Source organism: Eurosta solidaginis, chromosome 1, assembly GCF_040869045.1.
Source record: "Eurosta solidaginis isolate ZX-2024a chromosome 1, ASM4086904v1, whole genome shotgun sequence".
NCBI lineage: Eukaryota > Metazoa > Arthropoda > Insecta > Diptera > Tephritidae > Eurosta > Eurosta solidaginis.
Genome location: NC_090319.1, coordinates 22,288,667 through 22,308,512, shown reverse-complemented (window position 1 = coordinate 22,308,512; position 19,846 = coordinate 22,288,667). Strand labels below are relative to the sequence as shown.

Genomic DNA, 19,846 nt, shown 5'->3' with positions numbered 1-19,846 from the left:
GCTAGAAAAAGAAGAAAAACTGTCAGCCAATTCTAAAGGGGTCGGGTTCAAAATTGGTCGAAATGGGATGGAGTACCCCATATGTAGTGGAAGTTGTATGTAAAATGAACAGTGAATCTCTTCTAGAATATTCTCACTGCAAATTTTAATCTGTTATCTATATCCTAAAATCTGTAATCTATAGCCTATATTAAGAGCTGAAGGGGAGAACTATAGGGAAAGGAAGGCAGAGAAAAAATACCTATGAATGGTAGATGACCAAAATCTTCATATGTCCCATTTTAAGTAGTAATCACTGTGCAAGAATCATATATTGATAATTACAGGCTGAGCACTGAAATTTTTAAGGGAGAGCTAAAAGAAATTGTGTACTGAATATATAGATTCATAAATATAGCTTCAGTTATGAAAGAGACTTAGCGCTACTAAAACCTTGAAGTGGGTTTGAAAAAAATATGTAATATCGGAAATGTGTCAAAATTATTAAATTAATTAAAATTAATGTGGCGATGATTTTATTTCTAATAATAACAAAAAGCAAAAATAAATTTATGTGATTTTATAAAGTATTTAATTTTTAGATAGAGAACAAAAATTAAAGTTAAATCTAGAAATAAGAAATTTATTAAGGAATGTATACTAATTTATTTAAAACGTAATAACTTTCAGTGATAATTAATCAGTTATATAAACGAAATATACATGCTAAAAATAAAAAAAAAGTAAAACTGATTTTTTCAACTGAAACGTGCTAGCTTTATACTACACGTACTTATGTATAACATTAAACAAATTCAAAACAAAGCAAAGTTGAAATAAAAAAATACCGATAGGAAAGATTCATAACAAAGCCAACAATCAACGAATTCGGCATGCGGTTCCTCAACGTGCGAAAATCCAGTGCATTTAATATGCAACATTGGCAATTTTGCTTTGCTTTGATTGCTGCGTTATGTTCAACAGCCATTGCACAAGGTAAGCATGAGCAATATGGGCAGAAAGCTTGTATCGGGAAGATACATACGTATGTACATTAGGGTGGTACTTGAAAATCAAATAAACATACATTAAGATTGCACTATGGAGACTGAAGCAATTACAATTAAATTGTTTGATTTTCAATAACCAAACCAATAATAATAGATTTGGCGATATCATATCATCATCTATATATTAATACGCTAACAAAATTTCCATACAATCAATTGACAGGCTTTTCGCATAGTTAGCGTACGTAAAATCATATAAAAGTTATATGAATCGATTCGTATGGATCAGCCGCAGTGCATAGGCCTATTTTTGTTAACAAATATTACTCTATTTATTTATAATTAATAGAAAAAGTTTTTTGTAAATTCTAAAATCTGTGCAAATATCGAAATTGCCATCTGTAGGACCCATTATGTTCACAAACGCCTCTGAATTCGAAATTCCAAAAGCTGCATTGTCGCGTTGCTCAAATGTTTCATCTACATATGTACATATTCGTACGCGCCAAACGGTGAGACAACTACTGCCTCACTTATTTTCAGTTCAAATAAAATATTGTTTGCCATTGTTGCCACTTACTTATATTGCTCTGCACCAAAATCCTTAAAAAATTGTTCTAAAATAATTGTTAGCAAACAAAAAAACTTTAAAGAGAAGCAATAACTTAACCGGCCCATTTTTTTGCACATATTTTATAGGCATAGGTCTTTCTTTAACAGATTCTTTGTTTTTTATTTTAGTTGCTTTCAAAAAAAAAAAAAAAAAAAATCACACAATGAGTCAACTTTTGTTCAAACTCACTAAATTTATTTATTTATAACAATCAATTGCAAATTTGACCCAAATTTTTATTTTATGCTCATTTTAGATATAACACGTCTTATACTGAACAAAAAATAAATAAATGTGCTACAATGATATTACATAAAAATTTGTCATTGTCTTTTATGCTAATTTATTTCGATATTTCTTATTTTATTTTATTATGTTATCTTTTATTGTATATTAAACGAAAAAAGGACCCAAAAACATTTTCGATTTTAGGTCGAAATATTGCATATGCCGTATATTACTCGACTATATTTATTATTAGTTTAACTTTGTTCGATTATAATATGCCCATTACATTAATTTGAAAATTTAAAATTTTTGGCTGAAAAACTTCACAAAAGTTGAAACTGTAGGGGCCACGTGTAAAAAATTTCCAATACGGAAAAACGGCTTGGCTGAACCGGAAAGTTGCACGTTGTATATGAAACAAAAAAAAAACATCCCAAAAACGTTTTTGATTTTAGGTCAAAGCAGCAACCGGCATCATAACGGCTTTTTCCATTTCAAAACTGTAAATGCTCGCAGGCACCAAGCGGCGAGAGAACTGCTCCCTCACTCATTTTCAGTTCGAATAAAATATTGTTTCCACATTGTTGCCACTTTCCCATATTGGTCTGTACCAAAATAATAAAAAAGTAGTTCCAAAATAATTGTTAGCGCACAAAAAAACTTTAAAGAGAAGTAATAATTTAACCGACCCATTTTTTTGGACAAATTTTACTTACACGTAAATACATAGGCCTTTATTTAACAGATTCTTTGTTTTTTATTTTAGTTGCTTTAAAAACAACATGAAATCACAAATAGTGAGTTAACTTTTGTTCAAACCACTTAACTTATTTATAACAATTAATGGCAAATTTGCCCGAAAATGTTTTTGCATTTGTAGATTTAAAACTCATTTTAGATAAAGTACGTCTTATACTGAACAAAAAATAATAAATTTGCTACAAAAATATAACATTAAATTTTTTATATTACCTTTTATACTAACTTATTTTATTTCTTATTTTATTTTATTATATATTATTTTATTTCAACTTAGTTTATTATTATGATTTAGATGCAACTTGACTGAATCGAGAATTGAAAAAAATAAAAATTGGTCGAATTTCGACCACAGGCAATTGGAGTTTAACCACCTAAGCTATTTTGGCCGTATCGACACTAGTCATTCCAGCTATCCCAGGTTTGCAATAACTTATGCCAGTCGATAGTACCAATCTTGGTTAAGTTTCTTCCACCTGCCCCCGTCAACTCAGTGGTGGTCTTTCTTTGCTTCCAAACTACTTGGCCGGAGCGACTTGGTCCATCGTCATAACATAAACTGTTCAACCAAGCATTTGGGTTTTTATTCGCTGCTCTATCTTCATATCTGCGTTAAGATCATTCAGCTCATCATAATACCTCTTTTGATAGTCACCATTGGCATCATGGAGAGGCTCACATTTTCGTCACAGTTAGGTGTGTTGCAAGCAGTTTAGGCGTGTTGTACAAGGACCCGAGCTCAGATTGCCCTATATGAAAGCTCAAGATCATTATATCAGACATTTTATCACTGTGCGACACTTTTCAGCTGTTTTTTGTCGAAACCAAGATTTATATGTAATAATTTTGGACATTTTTTTCTATCTTAAGGGGTTTATTTGATTTTAAACAAACACCCTAATGCACATTTATTATACGTGCGCTGTACACATTTTAATATTCATGCACACCGGTTTTATGAACAATTTGTGCAAACATATAGAGGGGGCGTTAACCACTAGAGCATAAAATATTTATCAGCTAATTTAAAAGCAATTTTGGAGTAAAAAGGTGTGATAAATAAAGAATATGTGGAAGAGGTGACGTAGAAGATGATTTCGAATAACTCAATAAAAATAAAAACTGCATAAATTATGTCAAATTTGTATCACAACTTTTTATTTTGACCTTATTGTCGTCAAACCCGATTTTTACAAGTTCGCAGTGAAAAAATGTTACTCGGTGATTTATAGAAAGAAAAACATTTAGGCATAAAGTCAAGGTTGACTTCTTGTGGCTTTTTCGCTTTTTTTTTTTTTGAAAACTATTAGAGATGACTTCGGCGCTACCTTCGGAAAATTCCATAATGGTTTTGGGATTATTGAGGAATAATAATAATAATAATGATAGACGCAACGGATAAATACCCTCCAAAGCCCGCCCAATGGACACGAGGGGCGCATCCGCATGACGCAGTTTTTGATAGGCGGAAATTTGTTAAGCGTTGAGATCTAAAACTGCTCAGCTACAGAATAAATATCATCAGCGGACTATTATACATAACAGTTGGAAATAATACATATACTACATAGACTGTAAGGGGGTGATACGTGAAGCAGCCAACCAGGCAGCTGTCACTCTCAGCTGGGTACCCGGCCACAGGAACATTGACGGCAAGAAAAAGCGGATGAAATAGCAAAGGAAGGAGCATCGTTAGACATCACGGAAGCAGTCGCGGTGCATCGACCACTCGCATCAGTTCAACGAGACATTCTCACCTATATAAGGAAAATAGCAATCCGCGATTGGTACTCTAGGGACACCTGTAGAATCACCAAATTATTGTGACCAGACTACAACCAGAAAAGAACCGATGAGCTACTAAATAGGTCTAGGAAGGAAGTATACAGAATCACGGTCACTATTACAGGGCACTGGCCGTTTGGCACACACGCGAATAGAATGGTTATCCCCTACAATGAGAGGTTTAGGTGCTGTAGAAAGGAGGGTGCCGAGGAATCGGTTACTCACTTTCTCTGCGAGTGCCCAGCCCTCACGAATTTTTGGTCCCGAACGCTAAGCAGTTATGTGTTTCCGGACTTAAGGACGGTTTCAACCTGCCGAATAAGGAATATCAGTAGGTTTATTGAACTAACCAAGTGGTTTGAGTAAAACTATACATAGGGTACAACAATCCAAAACGTAATTAGTTCCAGGAGGAAGTGCTTCAAAATGGCGCCTAGAGCGCTATTTGGGCCCGGCTCCATAGACGGGCAGCACAGCAACCAACCAATCAACATAGTTAAATAAGCGAACATTAAAAAAAAAATTTATTTTTATTTTTTTATTATTTTGTTACGAGCTAAGACAGGATAGGACAGTTTCTTTTATAGTAAAAAGTGAATCTGTTATATCAAACGAGTTAGAATGAGAGTTAAAATCAATGACACAAACACCGGAAAGGTTCATTTAATTCGACCTTAGTTCTGCATTGCCTCAAAAGAAGAGGTTTGTAATGTCTTGACGCTCGTGATGGGACATTGAAGTTTACTTCGTTGAAACGAAAGGGGCTAGAAATCAGTCCATTCAGTAGTTTAGCCATGAATAATATGCCTAGGATTTCTCTACGACTTGCGAGAGTTGGAAGATTGAAAAGCTTTAACCGACTAGTATAAGGTGGAAGATTATACCCAGAGTCCCAATGAACATAAAATAAAAAGTAAAAATTGCTTCTGTATTGACTCTAGTCTATCTGCATGAACTTGATACCGCGGATTCCATACTATTGATCCGTATTCTAGTATCGGTCTAACTAATGTGGTAAAAAGAGCTTTAGTTACATAAGGGTCACTAAATTCTTTAGACCATCGTTTCACGAAAGATAGAACTCCTCTAGCCTTATTGACAGTAGCCACAATATGAAGGTTGGTGCTAATCCATCATAACTTCCAAGTCAACAAAATAATTTACTGATGCAATACAAAAATTATTAATTACCTAAGAGGCTACAGGCAAAGATATTCGAGAGAGGCACATGAATTTACATTTACTGAGATTCAGCGCCATTTAGTGTGCGTTGCACCAAGCAACTAAGCAGTTTAAATCCGCTTGAAGCAAAGTACGTTCATCAATAGACGCATAGAACCTAAAAAGCTTTACATCATCCGCATACATTAAAATTATGGAATATTTTATTGTGGTACAAATATCATTAATAAATAGCAAGAACAGAATTGGACCGAGATGACTGACCTGTGGGACGCCAGAGGGAACATTAATAACATTTGAAAGAGCATTTTTAAAAATTACTTTTTGCGTTCTACCGCAGAGATACGAAGAGATCCACTGGGTGAGACCAGGTTGGAAGCCAAGTCGATAAAGCTTGTGGATAAGCATGGAGTGGCAAATTTTAGCAAATGCTTTACTGAAATCAGTGTATATAACATCGGTGTGAAGACTTTCTTTAAATCCATTAGAAACATGAGTTGTGAATTCAAGTAGGTTGGTAATGGTAGATTTCCCTTTACAGAACACGTGCTGTGAATCTGAAATCAACGTAGAAATGGAAAATGTTAGCTGATTAGTAATAATGGCTTCAAATACCTTTGGGATAGCAGATAATTTTGAAATTCCTCGATCATTTTCTACACATGACCTGCTGCAGTTTTTACGAAGGGGTATAAGAAAAGATGCCTTCCAAGCAGCAGGAAAATCACCATGTTTTAGGGGCATACTGAATAAGTCAGTTAGGGGCTGATAAATATATTCAGCGCATTTTTTAAGAAAACCAGTGGGACGGTTTCAAACGTCCTTCAAAAACGTTAAATGTCAAAAAACCTCCTCAGGTGATATTGCTGGAATATTAATTGCGTTAACTGATCTAAGTTGATACGGATATTCACTAGACAGAGAAATTAATTCAGCGGAATAGTTGGAATTGAAAAATTGTGCAAAAAGGTTGTCAATATCTTGATCGTCGCTAGAGAAATCATCACGGTATTTCATACCAGAAGTAAACCTTTTAACCCTACGTTTAGAGTTTCCGAAATCATAGAAAGCTTTCGGATTGCAACTTATTTTCTTTTTCATCGTACAGAGATAGGTATTGTAACACTTTTTGTTTAATTCAAAATATCTATGACGCGATATAGAGTACTTCAAGTAGTCAGAGTGTGAACCCGTCTTCTTGTAATTTCGGGGTTTTATTTCTGGATAACTTTTGCTATTTAAGGAATATTTCGTGATTGCTTTTGGGACTATTTCTGAAATATATCGGGATCATTACGGAAATGCCTCCGATGTTTTTCGTGAAAATTTCCACTATTTTGAGATAGTTTTGGAATTGTTTTCGAAATCAATTAAAGTACTTAGTGATCTTATCCCGATCGTTTCGGGCTTGTTTTCAAAATAATTTTAATTCTATTTCAGATTATTTTCTCTACGATTTTCGGAGTATCTTTGGATTAGTTCATGATCCTGAAGTTTCGGGAATCTTTTATGGATCTATTATTTTGTTTAATTTTTTTGAAAATTCTTTCAAAACTATAAAACGATCATTTCAAATTGTGTTCGAGAAAACATCCGGACTCTCTCGTCACAGTTTTCGGATATTTTCCCAGCTATTTTGTTATTTTTGCCATTATTTCTTAAATGTCTCGAACTGTTTCAAGATTATTTCGTGAATCATTCGGGACTGTTTTCATATTAATTTCGAGATAGTTTGGGACTCTTTCCGGGACAAATTTCGAAATATTTTTCCGGATCCTTTCGGGATGATTTCGTGACTCTAAGGATCATTTTAGGATTGATTTTAGATAATCTCGAAACCGATTTGACATCATTTTAAAGCTATATCTGAACTGTTTTCTGAATGATTTTTGGATCAGTTTAAATTATTTCGAGCCATTAATTGTTTTCGAGATAAATTCTGCGCTCTTTCCAGATCCTTTCAGCATTGTGGGAAATTTTAGAAAAATTTTACATTTTTTAATTTAACGAAATATTTTGACTCCTTTCCTTTAAACATACGGTTCTTAGTTGTTGTAGCGATGAAGACCCTTTCCCAAAAATTTTGGGACGTGTTATCGATGTTGATTGCCTATAACAAGCACCATAAATGAGGCTGATCATCTGGAGAACGATTCGGTATGATCACATTAAACTTTCAAGGCCATCGCGGTACCCCCCCCCCCCCCCCCCCCCCCCCCCCCCCCCCCCCCCATACGCTAGCTCCATGAGAACATAGCCTTGCCTGCTAAAGAAACAGGATTCACTACGAACAGAAGAGCTTAACATTTGGGTTAAAATTTCTAGAAATTGAGCGGGAAACCAACCCCTGCGATTCTTAGTTTAATCGATAAATTTAAAAAAGCCATGCCAATTGTTTTTGCTAGAATTTAGTTGGGTTGTGTAAATATTTCTTTCAGCTGTTCACTTAAAACGTGATTTATAAAAAATAATATATTTCAACCCTATTAGGTTGTGATTAGCGCAATTATTTTTAAATAAAACTTGCTAGTATAGCTTTCGAAATTTGTCAAAAGCTATTCAGTTGTTTAGACACAAGATTTGTTTTTAAAAAATAAAATTAAAAATAAATGCAAGGCGCCATAACCTCGGAAGAGATTTTAGGCCGATCTTCTCTTCCAACTTGTGTCGTGCTCCTTTTAATTTTTCTAATTGGCGGGACGGGACGTACTTGTTTTGTGCCGACTCCGAACGGCATCAAGGCAGATGAGTTTTCACTGAAAGCTTTTCATGGCAGAAGTACACTTCTAAATAAAAAAAACCTTTGTCTAAGGTTACGAATGTCTTTGTGTTAAAATTCATAAAAGGCTATCATCAATACTTACGTACGAGACAACCAACCGTCCCTGTTTCTCATAATTCTTCTGCCATTTAACTTTAGTTTTATCATTTACATGTAATCTTACTACATAAAGTTGCGAGTGTAATTGAGTTGAATAAAATGTTTTCTTGTTGGCTTTGGTGTTGTGAAAAGCTATTTGAAGGGCCTGTTGGTTAGCTGCGTGTCTGCGTGTCTGCTAACTACTTTAGGTGGGTTGGTATGCACACTGACTTAAATACATTTTATTGTATTAGTACTATTTTGTATATAAAATTAAATGCAACAGGGGAAATGTTTGTAAGTATAACAGTCAGTTTTCGAGCGGTTTAGTTAGTTGGCCTTTTATGGCGTGTAAATACGATGCTAAAGGTTAAAGATTATAAGAACATTTTCCGCAAGGTTGCTGATATGCGACAACGTATATGACTTGCTCTTTTAAGATGTAGATGTTACTGAAAAGATAGTTTCAAATAAGTTCAAAGATCTACCATTGTTAACGTACTTTCGAATAGAGCTCAGGGAGTTGGTTGGGTCTATTCTCAAGACTAAGGTAAGAAAGATGGCAGCATCGTTAAATATCCACGTTAAAGGCACTCTACTATCGGCTGTCAATCACCACTTGACTTTGTGGTTTAAGAGCACCCCAATCGAGAATTGCTTAAAGTACATGGATTATAACATACTTTGTTCACACTAATTTGCTAGAATGCTTCGAGCTTATAGTTAAACTGCTTCTATCCGAAATATGTACCGTTCTTCTAAAGCTAAAAGAAACTGAGTTACTTCAGCGTCTTTCGGGTTAACTTCGCAGCTTGCGGCATGGCTGCGGATACTATATATGTTGGTTTACTCAGTCGGGCAGTCTGTCAGTGGCAAAGACCAGAAATTCTTAATTGAAGTACACTATCGAGTGGTGATGTTAGAAATGTTCTAGACACGACCTACAGCAAAGTAGGGACGTCCCTACTAACAACGGTGTGGCCAGGTATTGTCGATAGACCGAGGTGGCTAACGCCTAACAGAGAAGACTAGTGCATGTTCCGCACTAGTATTCAAATGCAAAGTGTCCAGGGAAACTGCATCAGTTTTGCTATAAAATCCTCGTATCCAGATTGAACAAAAACATAAAATATTATGCTGCATTTTATCCAAAGGTAACCAACATTAAATGTAAGCATATTTGAGTCACTGTATCGAGTTTGGTAGCACCACCAATTCGTGCCGTCGCAAATTTAAAGCAATTCCAGTCAGTAAAACAAAAATATTTAAAAACAAGTAAGGACGGGACTGTCTTCGGCTGTGCCGAAGACTTCATACCTTTCATGAATAGGGCTGTCAATAATCTTATCCCATTCGTAACAGATGACAGATTCGTAACAGTGAACAAATGTACATACCTAAGCGATTTTTAAGATAAATATAAAATAAAAAAAATAAAGAAGGCTACGTTCGGGTGTACCCGAACATTACATACTCAGCTGAGAGCTTTGGAGACAAAATAAGGGAAAACCACCATTTAGCAAAATGAACATAGGGTAACCCTGGAATGTGTTTGTATGACATGTGTATCAAATGAAAGGTGTTAATGATTATTTAAAACTTAGTGGGCCTTAGTTCTATAGGTGGACGCCTTTTCGAGATATAGCAATAAGGGTGGACCAGGGGTGACTCCAGAATGTGTTTGTACGATATGGGTATCAAATTGAAAGTATTAATGAGGGTTTTAAAAGGGAGTAGCCCTTAGTTGTATATGTGAAGGCGTTTTCGAGATAACGACCAAAATGTGGACCAGGGTGACCCAGAACATCTTCTGTCGGGTACCGTTAATTTATTTATATATGTAATACAACGAACAGTATTCCTGCCAAGATTCCAAGGGCTTTTGATTTCGCCCTGCATAACTTTTTCATTTTCTTCTACTTAATATGGTAGGTGTCACACCCATTTTACAAAGTTTTTTCTAAAGTTATATTTTGCGTCAATAAACCAATCCAATTACCATGTTTCATCTCTTTTTTCCTATCTGATACAGAATTATGGAAATTTTTTCATTTTTCGTAATTTTTGATATCGGAAAGTGGGCGTGTTCATAGTCGGATTTTGGCCATATTTTATACCAAGATAAAGTGACTTCAGATAAGTACGCTAACTAAGCTTAGTTAAGATATATCGTTTTTTGCGCAAGATATCGTGTTAACGGCCGAGCGTAAGGACAGACGGTCGACTGTGTATAAAAACTGGGCGTGGCTTCAACCGATTTCGCCCATTTTCACAGAAAACAGTTATCGTCATAGAATCTATGTCCTTACCAAATTTCACAAGGATTGGTAAATTGTTTTTCGACTTATGGCATTAAAAGTATTCTAGACGAATTAAATGAAAAAGGGCGGAGTTACGCCCATTTTGCAATTTTCTTGTACCTTTGTATTTTGTTGCACCATATCATAACTGGAGTCGAATGTTGACATAATTTACTATTATACTGTAAAGATATTAAATTTGTTGTTAAAATTTGACTTAAAAAAAATTTTTTTTTAAAAGTGGGCGTGTTCGCCATCCGATTTCGCTAAGTTTTATTTAGCACACATATAGTAATAGGAGTAACGTGTCTGCCAAACTTCATCATGATATCTTCAACGACTGCCAAATTACAGCTTGCAAAACTTTTAAATTAAATTTAAAATTGGGCGGTGCCACGCCAAATGTCCAAATTTTTTCTAATTTTCTATTCTTCGTCTAAGGCCAACCCACCTACCAAGTTTCATTGCTTTATCCGTCTGTTGTAATGAATTATCGCATTTTTTCGGTTTCGGTTGTGGAGGATATATGCTATATATGCTACCGATCTCATTCATTTTTTCAGACAACAATATGCGCAATATAAGAAAGCATATGGTGAAGGTTGAAGCTTCAATCTGATAAATTGAGGAAGATATGACAAAAACTCTCTTTTTCTCTGAAAAATCGGTTGTATGGAGGATATATTCTATAGTGGTCCGATATTGCCGGTTCCGACAAATGTCTAATCAGACACCTAAATACACCCGATCACAAAATATTATCACGATATCTCAAAAATTGAGGAACTAGTTTGCATACAAACAGACAGACGAACAGACGGATATGGCTAAATCAACTCAGCTCTTCATCCTGATTATTTCGGTATACTTTATGGTTGGTCTATCTATTTTCCTTTAATTACTTACAATTTTGGGATTCGTGATGAAATTAATATACCATTTCATTTTCATGAAAGTTATAAAAACACACAAACACAAAAAAGGTCAACAAATGTGAAATGAATGGTGAAGAAAATCGGGAATGAATAAAAAAGGGAGAACAACAAATACTTAACAAAAAGTACAACAATACAATAAACAAACGAACAAAATGCTAAAGTTCAATGCAATCAATGCGAATTGGCGTTTTTGCGTTGAATCCAATGGCTTTGTTTTGATGGCACATTTTACGTTAAGTCGATGTACATATCAGAGGGGGGGGGGTGTGAGGGTGGTCGGCGATTTGCGATTTAAACGTTGTGCTTATTTAGTGACAGACGGAAGTAACGTACATATGCTATTGCCAAATATTGATTGAATAATCAAGATATTGCATGCGCGAACTTCAGTGGAAATCAGCGGAGCTTCACAAAATTCTAGTAGCTCACTTTCACCACACCACAAACTTTAACACAATTTTTAACATAATTTAAGCACACAAAATACATTGTTTGGAGTTCTAGAGAGTAAAAATTAAAATTCTGAACAGATTAGCTGAATAAAAAATGTACAAATAACTGTTAAATAATAAATAAAGACAGTGGAAGTTTAACAAATTCTGCTGTGGTAGGTGGTGAATGTGACCTATTGGAATTTTGTGAAGGATGCTGCACACTATTTTTCGTCTCTGCAAAATCTCTATCTTAAAAATGTCTCTGCTATTGCCGGCAAATGATGTTGCTGCTTCAGATCTTATTGCAGCCGGCTTTAGTCGTTAGTTCGTGTGTTCGTATTCAATTTCGCCTTAAATTAAATAGTAGTAAAAAAAAAAAAAATTAGTAGTAGTTCTCTTAAATTAAATAGTAAACGGAAATTTTCTCTATCTCATAAGCACGCACATGCCCAAAAATTGTTATGCCTAACCAAAGAAAATATCTGCTCTTTAACCAGAGAATCCGCTGGAGAATTTAAAAACGTTTCAAAAATAATGTGTCAATAGAAAAAACGGTCCAATTTCAAGTCTACAGCAACAACTACGTAAACACAAAAGCAGCTGTGGCAATTTTTATCAAATTTCGTCAAAATAAATTCATCGTGTTTAATTTCTGATAAATTGATAAAAATTTCCATAAGTTTTGGAACTGAAACTGTGCCCCACAATCCCAAAAATGTTTTCAAAAAAATTAAAAAATTCGAGAAAATATTGAACTTTTCATATATGTAGAATTTTTTGAACTTTTTTGAGTATATTGTAACGAATATTAGCAGCACTAAGGGATACTATCATCTCTAAGCCGATGGTAAGCAGTGACTTGATGCAGATCAAAAATTCAGTCATTATGTCTACATATATGTACGTACACGCAGCGGAGATGCAATTTGAAATTGATTAGGCTATAACTAAATCTGCATTCTTAAAAAAATTTAGAAAACTTTGAATAAAATGTCGAAAGTTTTGTAAAATTTTCTCGAAAACCTTTTTCAGATTGATTTGCAAAAATCCCGTTACAAAATTCATGGAAGTTTTTTAATGATATATCGGAAATAAAAAGGAACTTCATTAACAAAATTTGACAAAAATTGCCACTTCTATTTTCGTGTTCGCTTAACTTCTAAACAACTATTGAATCATCTCAGAAAAACTTGGCGGATTTAAATGAAATTTTTCACATAGATAGGCTAAAGTTTGGAAAAATTGAAGGCCAATATTTTGCTTATTGAGAAAAGAGTATCCCACGCACCCTGCCAATAACTACACTTGTAAGGCCGACTTCAGTAGCATCGCACGTATTTGGTAGCATCGTCAGAACACATTCACATACATATTTACCACTACATTCTACTCCCACTGTAAGAGCGATCAGAATGACGTCAATATGACAGCAATCTACAAGCGAATGAGAATGCACACGCATAATACAATACCATCATTTCGCTTGCGCGATCAGCGCTTTACCGCTAGCGCGCAAACTTCTCAAATTGTTTAAAATAACGAAGGCTAAGGTAAGGTTATCTTGATCTGGCTGGTCGGTGAGGACCTCACATTGACTGAATGAGTCCGAAGTGTTATCGGAAATTTGTGTAACGAACAAATTGAAAACCACTGTCAAAACCATTACTTATGTTATAAAATGACTCCGTTCTATTGAAAAATACTAAAAGTTTTCTAGGACCTGTTCTACTTGCTGCTTCTACAATTACCAGTTGTATTACTGCCAATAGGTAGAGTCTTATCCGGGCAAGCGCAGGGCATGCGCTTAAAACGTGCCCCATCATTCCATCCCCCACCTTCAACCCGTAATTCCTGCTTCTGCAATCACTAACCAAGGCTTATATGAAGGTATTTGGCGCTAGTCAGAGTAGCCCTGATGAGTCCAAAGTTCTCTCTTTTTAATGATGCGAGTTACGTTGTGTGTGGCCACCATGTCGGCCAAGGTTCTTGTTTCAATCCCGAGCAAAGGTACATCAACAATTTTGAGACAAGTTTTATCAATCAGAAAAAGGGTGTTTTTAAGCGGGGTCGTCTCTTGGCATGAATTGGCAAGCACTCCGCGTATATTTCCTTTATGAAAAGCTTTCCAGTGAAAACTCATTTGCTTTGGAGTTGCCTTTGGCATTGGCGTAAAACGTGCTGATCTCATCCTGCCAATTTGTAGGACTTAAAGGAGCACGACTTAAATTGGTTTTCGCGGAGGTTATCGAGCCTTGCGATCTAAGGTTATAAGACCTACACATAATCTTCTGCACTTTACAGTGCCGCGCTTGGGTTTACGGCTTTCCCATTTGGTCGATCATGTGCAACGCTTGCGATCTCTTAATATAGCCAAATCTAATTGGTACATCTGCCCAGCAAATTTTGAGGGATGTGCATTTTTAGCTAGTTCATCCGCTTTTTCATTCCCATTTATTCCCATGTACCCTGGGACCTAATATAAATGTATGCTTCTCGCTATCCCGATTATTTTTGAGGCAGCCTCTTTTTGTGCTGCTATCCACCATAGAAACTCTCCATAGTATATAAGATAAGCTTAAGAATCGCTGTAAATACCCAATGAGAGAAAAAGAGAGGACGACAGACCCCACGTACACCCCAGTTTTCTTTTACATACTTAAGGTGCCACCGAGGCTTTGTTCACTCTCTCCTCCACTTTGAGCTTCCCCGACAACTTATTGTATAGAATGATTCCTAGATATCTAGGCCTCGTCAAATTTGGGACCTTGTACTTCTTAGTAAACAAGATCATATCCGTCTTCTTCTTCGTTCTTTGTCCACGCTGTTAGACCTCTCCTTTGCTGAGCGCACTTTTTGCACATTTTCGTTGCTATCCGCGTCCGAATCATCGCTGCGATAAAAAACCATCCGCCACAGCAGCGCCCTTTCCTGGTCTGCTAAAGGGTGAGCTCAATTGAAATACCGGCGAAAATACGGCCAATAGGCGCGGTACGCATAGCACCCTGGATTAGATGCTGGCCCCTAAACAGCCCGGCCGCAATGTCGGGAGCGATAAGCCATCACCGCAACGTTACGCTTACTGCTATAGTGAGTGACAGTAGATGTTCCGAGAATTAAGAGCCGTAATAAAATCCTCAAATCCCTTGCTGGAAGTACCTGGGGAAAATATAAAGAAACGCTCATGACCACATACAAAGCAATTAGCCAGCCGATTACGTGCTACGCGTCACCCATATGGTCGCCAAGCCTAAAAACTACCCACTGGAAGAAACTACAGGCCTGCCAAAATACTGCTCTCAGAATCGCCACGGGCTGTCTTCTTATGTCCCCAGAACACCATCTGCATAATGAGGCGAGAATACTCCCCATCAGGGAGATAAGTGAGATGCTGACCAAACAGTTTCTGTTGAATACCCAGAAACCTCGGCATCCCAACAGGCATCTGATTGACGAACCAGCACCTCCTAGGGGCCTAAGGAGTCATCTCCGTAAGCATTTTGAGGAAATACGGCACCCGAGAACCCAGCCGTATGAAGCGAAAAAACACAAGCAGGTCCTTGGTGAACACCATAGACAGGCGTCGGACCTTTATGTCGGGAATTGCCCGGTGAATCCAGTACTGGAAGAAAAATATCCAGAACTCGCGGAAGAGGAACGCATACTCCACAGGGAAACGCGTGTCACTCTTGCTCAACTTCGTTCTGGATACTGTAACAGGTTAAACTCTTACTTATCCAGAATCAACCCCAACATACAAAATGTATGCCCCGCTTGCAATGTGTCCCCACATGACACCAACCATCTCTTTAATTGTAATGTGGAACCAACGCCTCTAACACCCCTTTCCTTATGGTCCACCCCTGTTGAAACGGCAAGTTTCCTTGGACTCCCGTTAGAGGATATTGATGACAATTTGTGATCGGTCGCGGCTATTAGGTGGGGCGAGCATTGCTACAACAACAACAACAACAGTAGATGTTGCATAACCTTTTATACTATTCAGCTTTCCTTAATATATATATATATTAAAGTTCCCAGCTGGGTACCCATATAATGTTCGGTTTTACTTGAACTTAGACTTCCCAACCTGTTCTTTATATATTCCCTCCGAAAAACTATATATTTTGTTAATGCGTTGTAGGGATGCAAATAGCCAACACCCATGCTAATGAAAGAAATTAAGATAAGCATGAGATAAGTATTTGGAAAACCTTCTTAGTATATTAGAATGAGCTTCAAAAGTATGAAACTTTCAAACGTCGCAAAATTCATTAAAACATTCAGGGCAAGTATTATGTGTTACGATCCATGATCGAAACTCATTTTTTAAATCACAATAGCTCTTGAAAGGTGCATCGTATTAATGTCATATTTGAACTACCGACAAATAGTACTCGTTAGATCAATTCTTTACTATAATTTTTAAAAAAAGTTTGACAGTTGGTTTTCAGTCACTGATCGTAACACGTAATACGGGCCCAGATATTAAATATTTAAAGCAGTTGGTGGATTTTCCATTGAAGAGTTGGAGAATATTTCTCTGAAAAGTTGGTGGATTTTTTTTCCAAAGGCAATCCTGTCTATAAACACTTTATATTTTCTCATTTAACGCTCTTTACAAAATACATATTTACACATACATATTTACTCGAACGCAAAATAATCTCACGAAACGCTCTTACTTGTTATTTCAATAGCTCGTTGTAATAATCCAAATCGTAAAGTGGGCTATTGTGTCTCAATTTACGAATGCCCCAGCCTACTCGAAGTTGTACAACTTTATGATTTGTCTGCATCGAATCGGGAGTTTCTACAAAAGTCGCAATGTGTAAATGGTTATGGCCAGCCACCGTATGTCTGTTGTACGCCTGATAAGGGTTTTGTTATTTCAACAACTACAGCAAGAACAACAACAGCAACAGCTGGCACTACAAACACTCGTCGCCCAACAAATGTCAATCCACCGTCACCAAGTAATGGTAAAGGCAATGTATTACCGGTACCGCCGGCTTGTGGTCGAAATTCTTTGGATGATAAAATTTACAATGGTAAAGATACAGCATTGGATCAGTATCCATGGATGGTGCTGTTAGAATATCAACAAAGTAAGTTTATATATAGATATATATGTATATGTGTGTTTTTGTTTATGTATTTCAACTTTCCGGCTGCTGCTTTTTTTTATTGTTGATCAAATCGTCGTTATTGATTTGAATTTCAATGGCTTTTATGTTTTTATAAAAGTTGCTTGCTTTTTGTTGTGTCATTTTATGTCTCTTACTTTGTTTTGTGTTGTTTGGCAATTTTTTTTTGGATAATTTTTCACTTGTGTTTACCCATCATTCACAGAAGATGGCAGACCCATACTCAATTGTGGTGGCAGTTTGATAAATCAACGTTATGTGCTGACAGCAGGTCATTGTGTTGCGGGCGCCATTGAAACGGAAGTTGGCCCACTGTAAGTAAAAACGTGCTTTAGCATATTTATTGAAACTATTAACTGTATATGTACAATTTACATACGTACGTGTAAACATCAAGATATGTATTTACGCTGTTAGTATTTACACGTTTCTAGACATACCCTTAGGGCACAATCAAATCTTTACTGCAAATATATCCATAAGACAGCAGACATATGTGAATTAGACCGTTTAAGAAAAAATAAAAATTGTATTTAATTTTTTTGCAAACAATTTCAAGGAAAAGATGACCGTTACAATGAATCTAATCATAACCATGACCACATCTGTTAACGTTACTCTAACTGTGACAACAACTGTAATCGATATTATAGCCACGACTGTAGCCATAACTGTAATTGGAACCCTAACTTAACCCTAAGCTGCAGCTTTTACCGTCACTGTAAACATAACGGTATCTGTAAGTGTAAGTCAAACTTTAACAATAATTACATCTGTAAATTTAGCCGTTACCGTATCCTCAACAATGACCGAATCCAAATTTTGAGATATCTAGAGTCATGGCTATAAATATAGTTGTAGAATAGATGTCCCCGTAACTGTAACTGTGTTAGTAACTTTAACTGTAAATTTTACCGTAAATTCAACCACAACTGCAGCCGTTGTAATCAAAACTACAACCATATTTGTTGCTGTTGGTTAGGTTAAGTTAGGTTTAAGTGGCTGCCGTCCGCATCGGAGCGGCGCACTTAGGCCTTTATAGGCCCATTGTGAAACCACACGGATTTGTTCCTACTCTCCTAATCACACCACTTCGTTGAGTTTCTGAAGCTAACTAAGCGCCGTGTGTTGACCTCAGCTATATCAGTTAGATATGCGAGAAACATCTTGCCCATAAAACGTTGCCTTCTTTACCGATCGCTGGACATTCGCAGAGTAGATGCTTAACAGTTTCAGACTCTTCTTCGTTGCCGAAGCTTCTAGAATAATCATTAAATGGAGCGCCAATACTTTCCGCACGCGGTCCAATACAAACGTGACCAGTGAGAATTCCTACAACTAAGGAAAGTTCCCTCCTACGGAGGGTCAGAAGCTCTCGCGATCTCTTATCATTCCATTCCGCCCATGTGAGCTTTGCCGTGTGGTATCTATCATGATGCTCCCACCTGGCTCCAGCTCCCATCAGTAGAGCCTCCTTTATCTTGAGATTGCAGGTGGAGAGCGGCATGCCCAACCCCTTCCAGGCTGGCAACCTAATCCGCCATCTCATTATCTGGTATGCCCTTGTGTCCCGGAACTCATACCAGATGTAAACTGTTCAGCCATTACGTTTAGTGATCTGCGGCAGCCTACTACCATTTCAGAATTAGTTGTGACAGAGGCAAGGGCTTTCAGCGCTGCTTAACTGTCTGAGAAAATAAAAATGTGTTTCTGAGAGACTGCCTTCTGCCTAAGGCAGTCCACAGCATCTTGTATGGCCGCCAGCACGGCCTGAATACGCTACAGTGATCCGGAAGGCGAAACGATCTTTGTATGTCCAATCGTTCCGAATAGAGGGTTGCGTTACACAACCCATTGAATCACCGAGGCAATTGTAAGGCCGTTAACATAACAATTCATTTTACCCTAACAACCTCATGAGACTTTACCGGAAATATAATCGAAAGCATAACTGTAGCTTTACTCTCAACTGTAAGTCTTGTCCTGCAGCAAATCGCACTAGTTCCGAACTAGCGTAGAGCCATCTCATTAAGAGACGATACTAGTTTTTATTATGACCCTCGCAGTATTTTCAACTGACACTTTTAACAATGTGATGTCTTACGAAATTGCAACTGACCCCCTGGCAGACCTTTTGAGCTCATTCTAAACTGGCTCCGTCGTAGGTGGTTCTCAAAAATTCGGTGTCTTTCAGTTGTTACATGTATACGTGTAGATGTGCGCCTACCAACTGTCCAGCTCTGCATCCGATTAACATCAGTTCAGAGGTGGTCAACAAGCCTGTTGTGCGAAACTGATGCTTTGCGTAGCCGTCTCCCATATTCTTACTAGAAAGCTATAAAAGAGCAAATTTAACCATAACTGTAATTTTGATATCGAATGTGAATAGACTGAGCGTCGGTCACTTTTCCATTCCATATTCAGAATCGAAGTAAGTGTCGAACTACGTCAATTTTTGTACAGTAATTTTTTCACCAAACAATATCTTTTGGTGGTCGTTGATTCTGAACTAAGTCGTGAGCAACGCTTACATCGATTATTTCTCTGACAGAAAGTCATTCCGGGTAACTGTCAAGTGGATCTCTTAGCCCGAATCGGTATAACTGAACCGGAT

The 19,846-nt window shown here is 36.8% G+C and overlaps 1 protein-coding gene across 1 annotated transcript in view; it reads left to right on the top strand.

The window, feature by feature from the left end:
• Window positions 1-444: 444 nt before the first annotated feature.
• Sp7 (Serine protease 7) overlaps window positions 445-19,846 on the top strand; it is a 32,809-nt gene continuing 13,407 nt past the window's right edge. Inside the window, exons 1-3 of the mRNA XM_067782475.1 lie at window positions 445-975; window positions 16,786-17,193; window positions 17,438-17,546. Of these exons, the coding sequence (XP_067638576.1) occupies window positions 873-975; window positions 16,786-17,193; window positions 17,438-17,546 (620 nt within the window). The 5' untranslated portion in view covers window positions 445-872. The remainder of the gene's footprint in view (window positions 976-16,785; window positions 17,194-17,437; window positions 17,547-19,846) is intronic.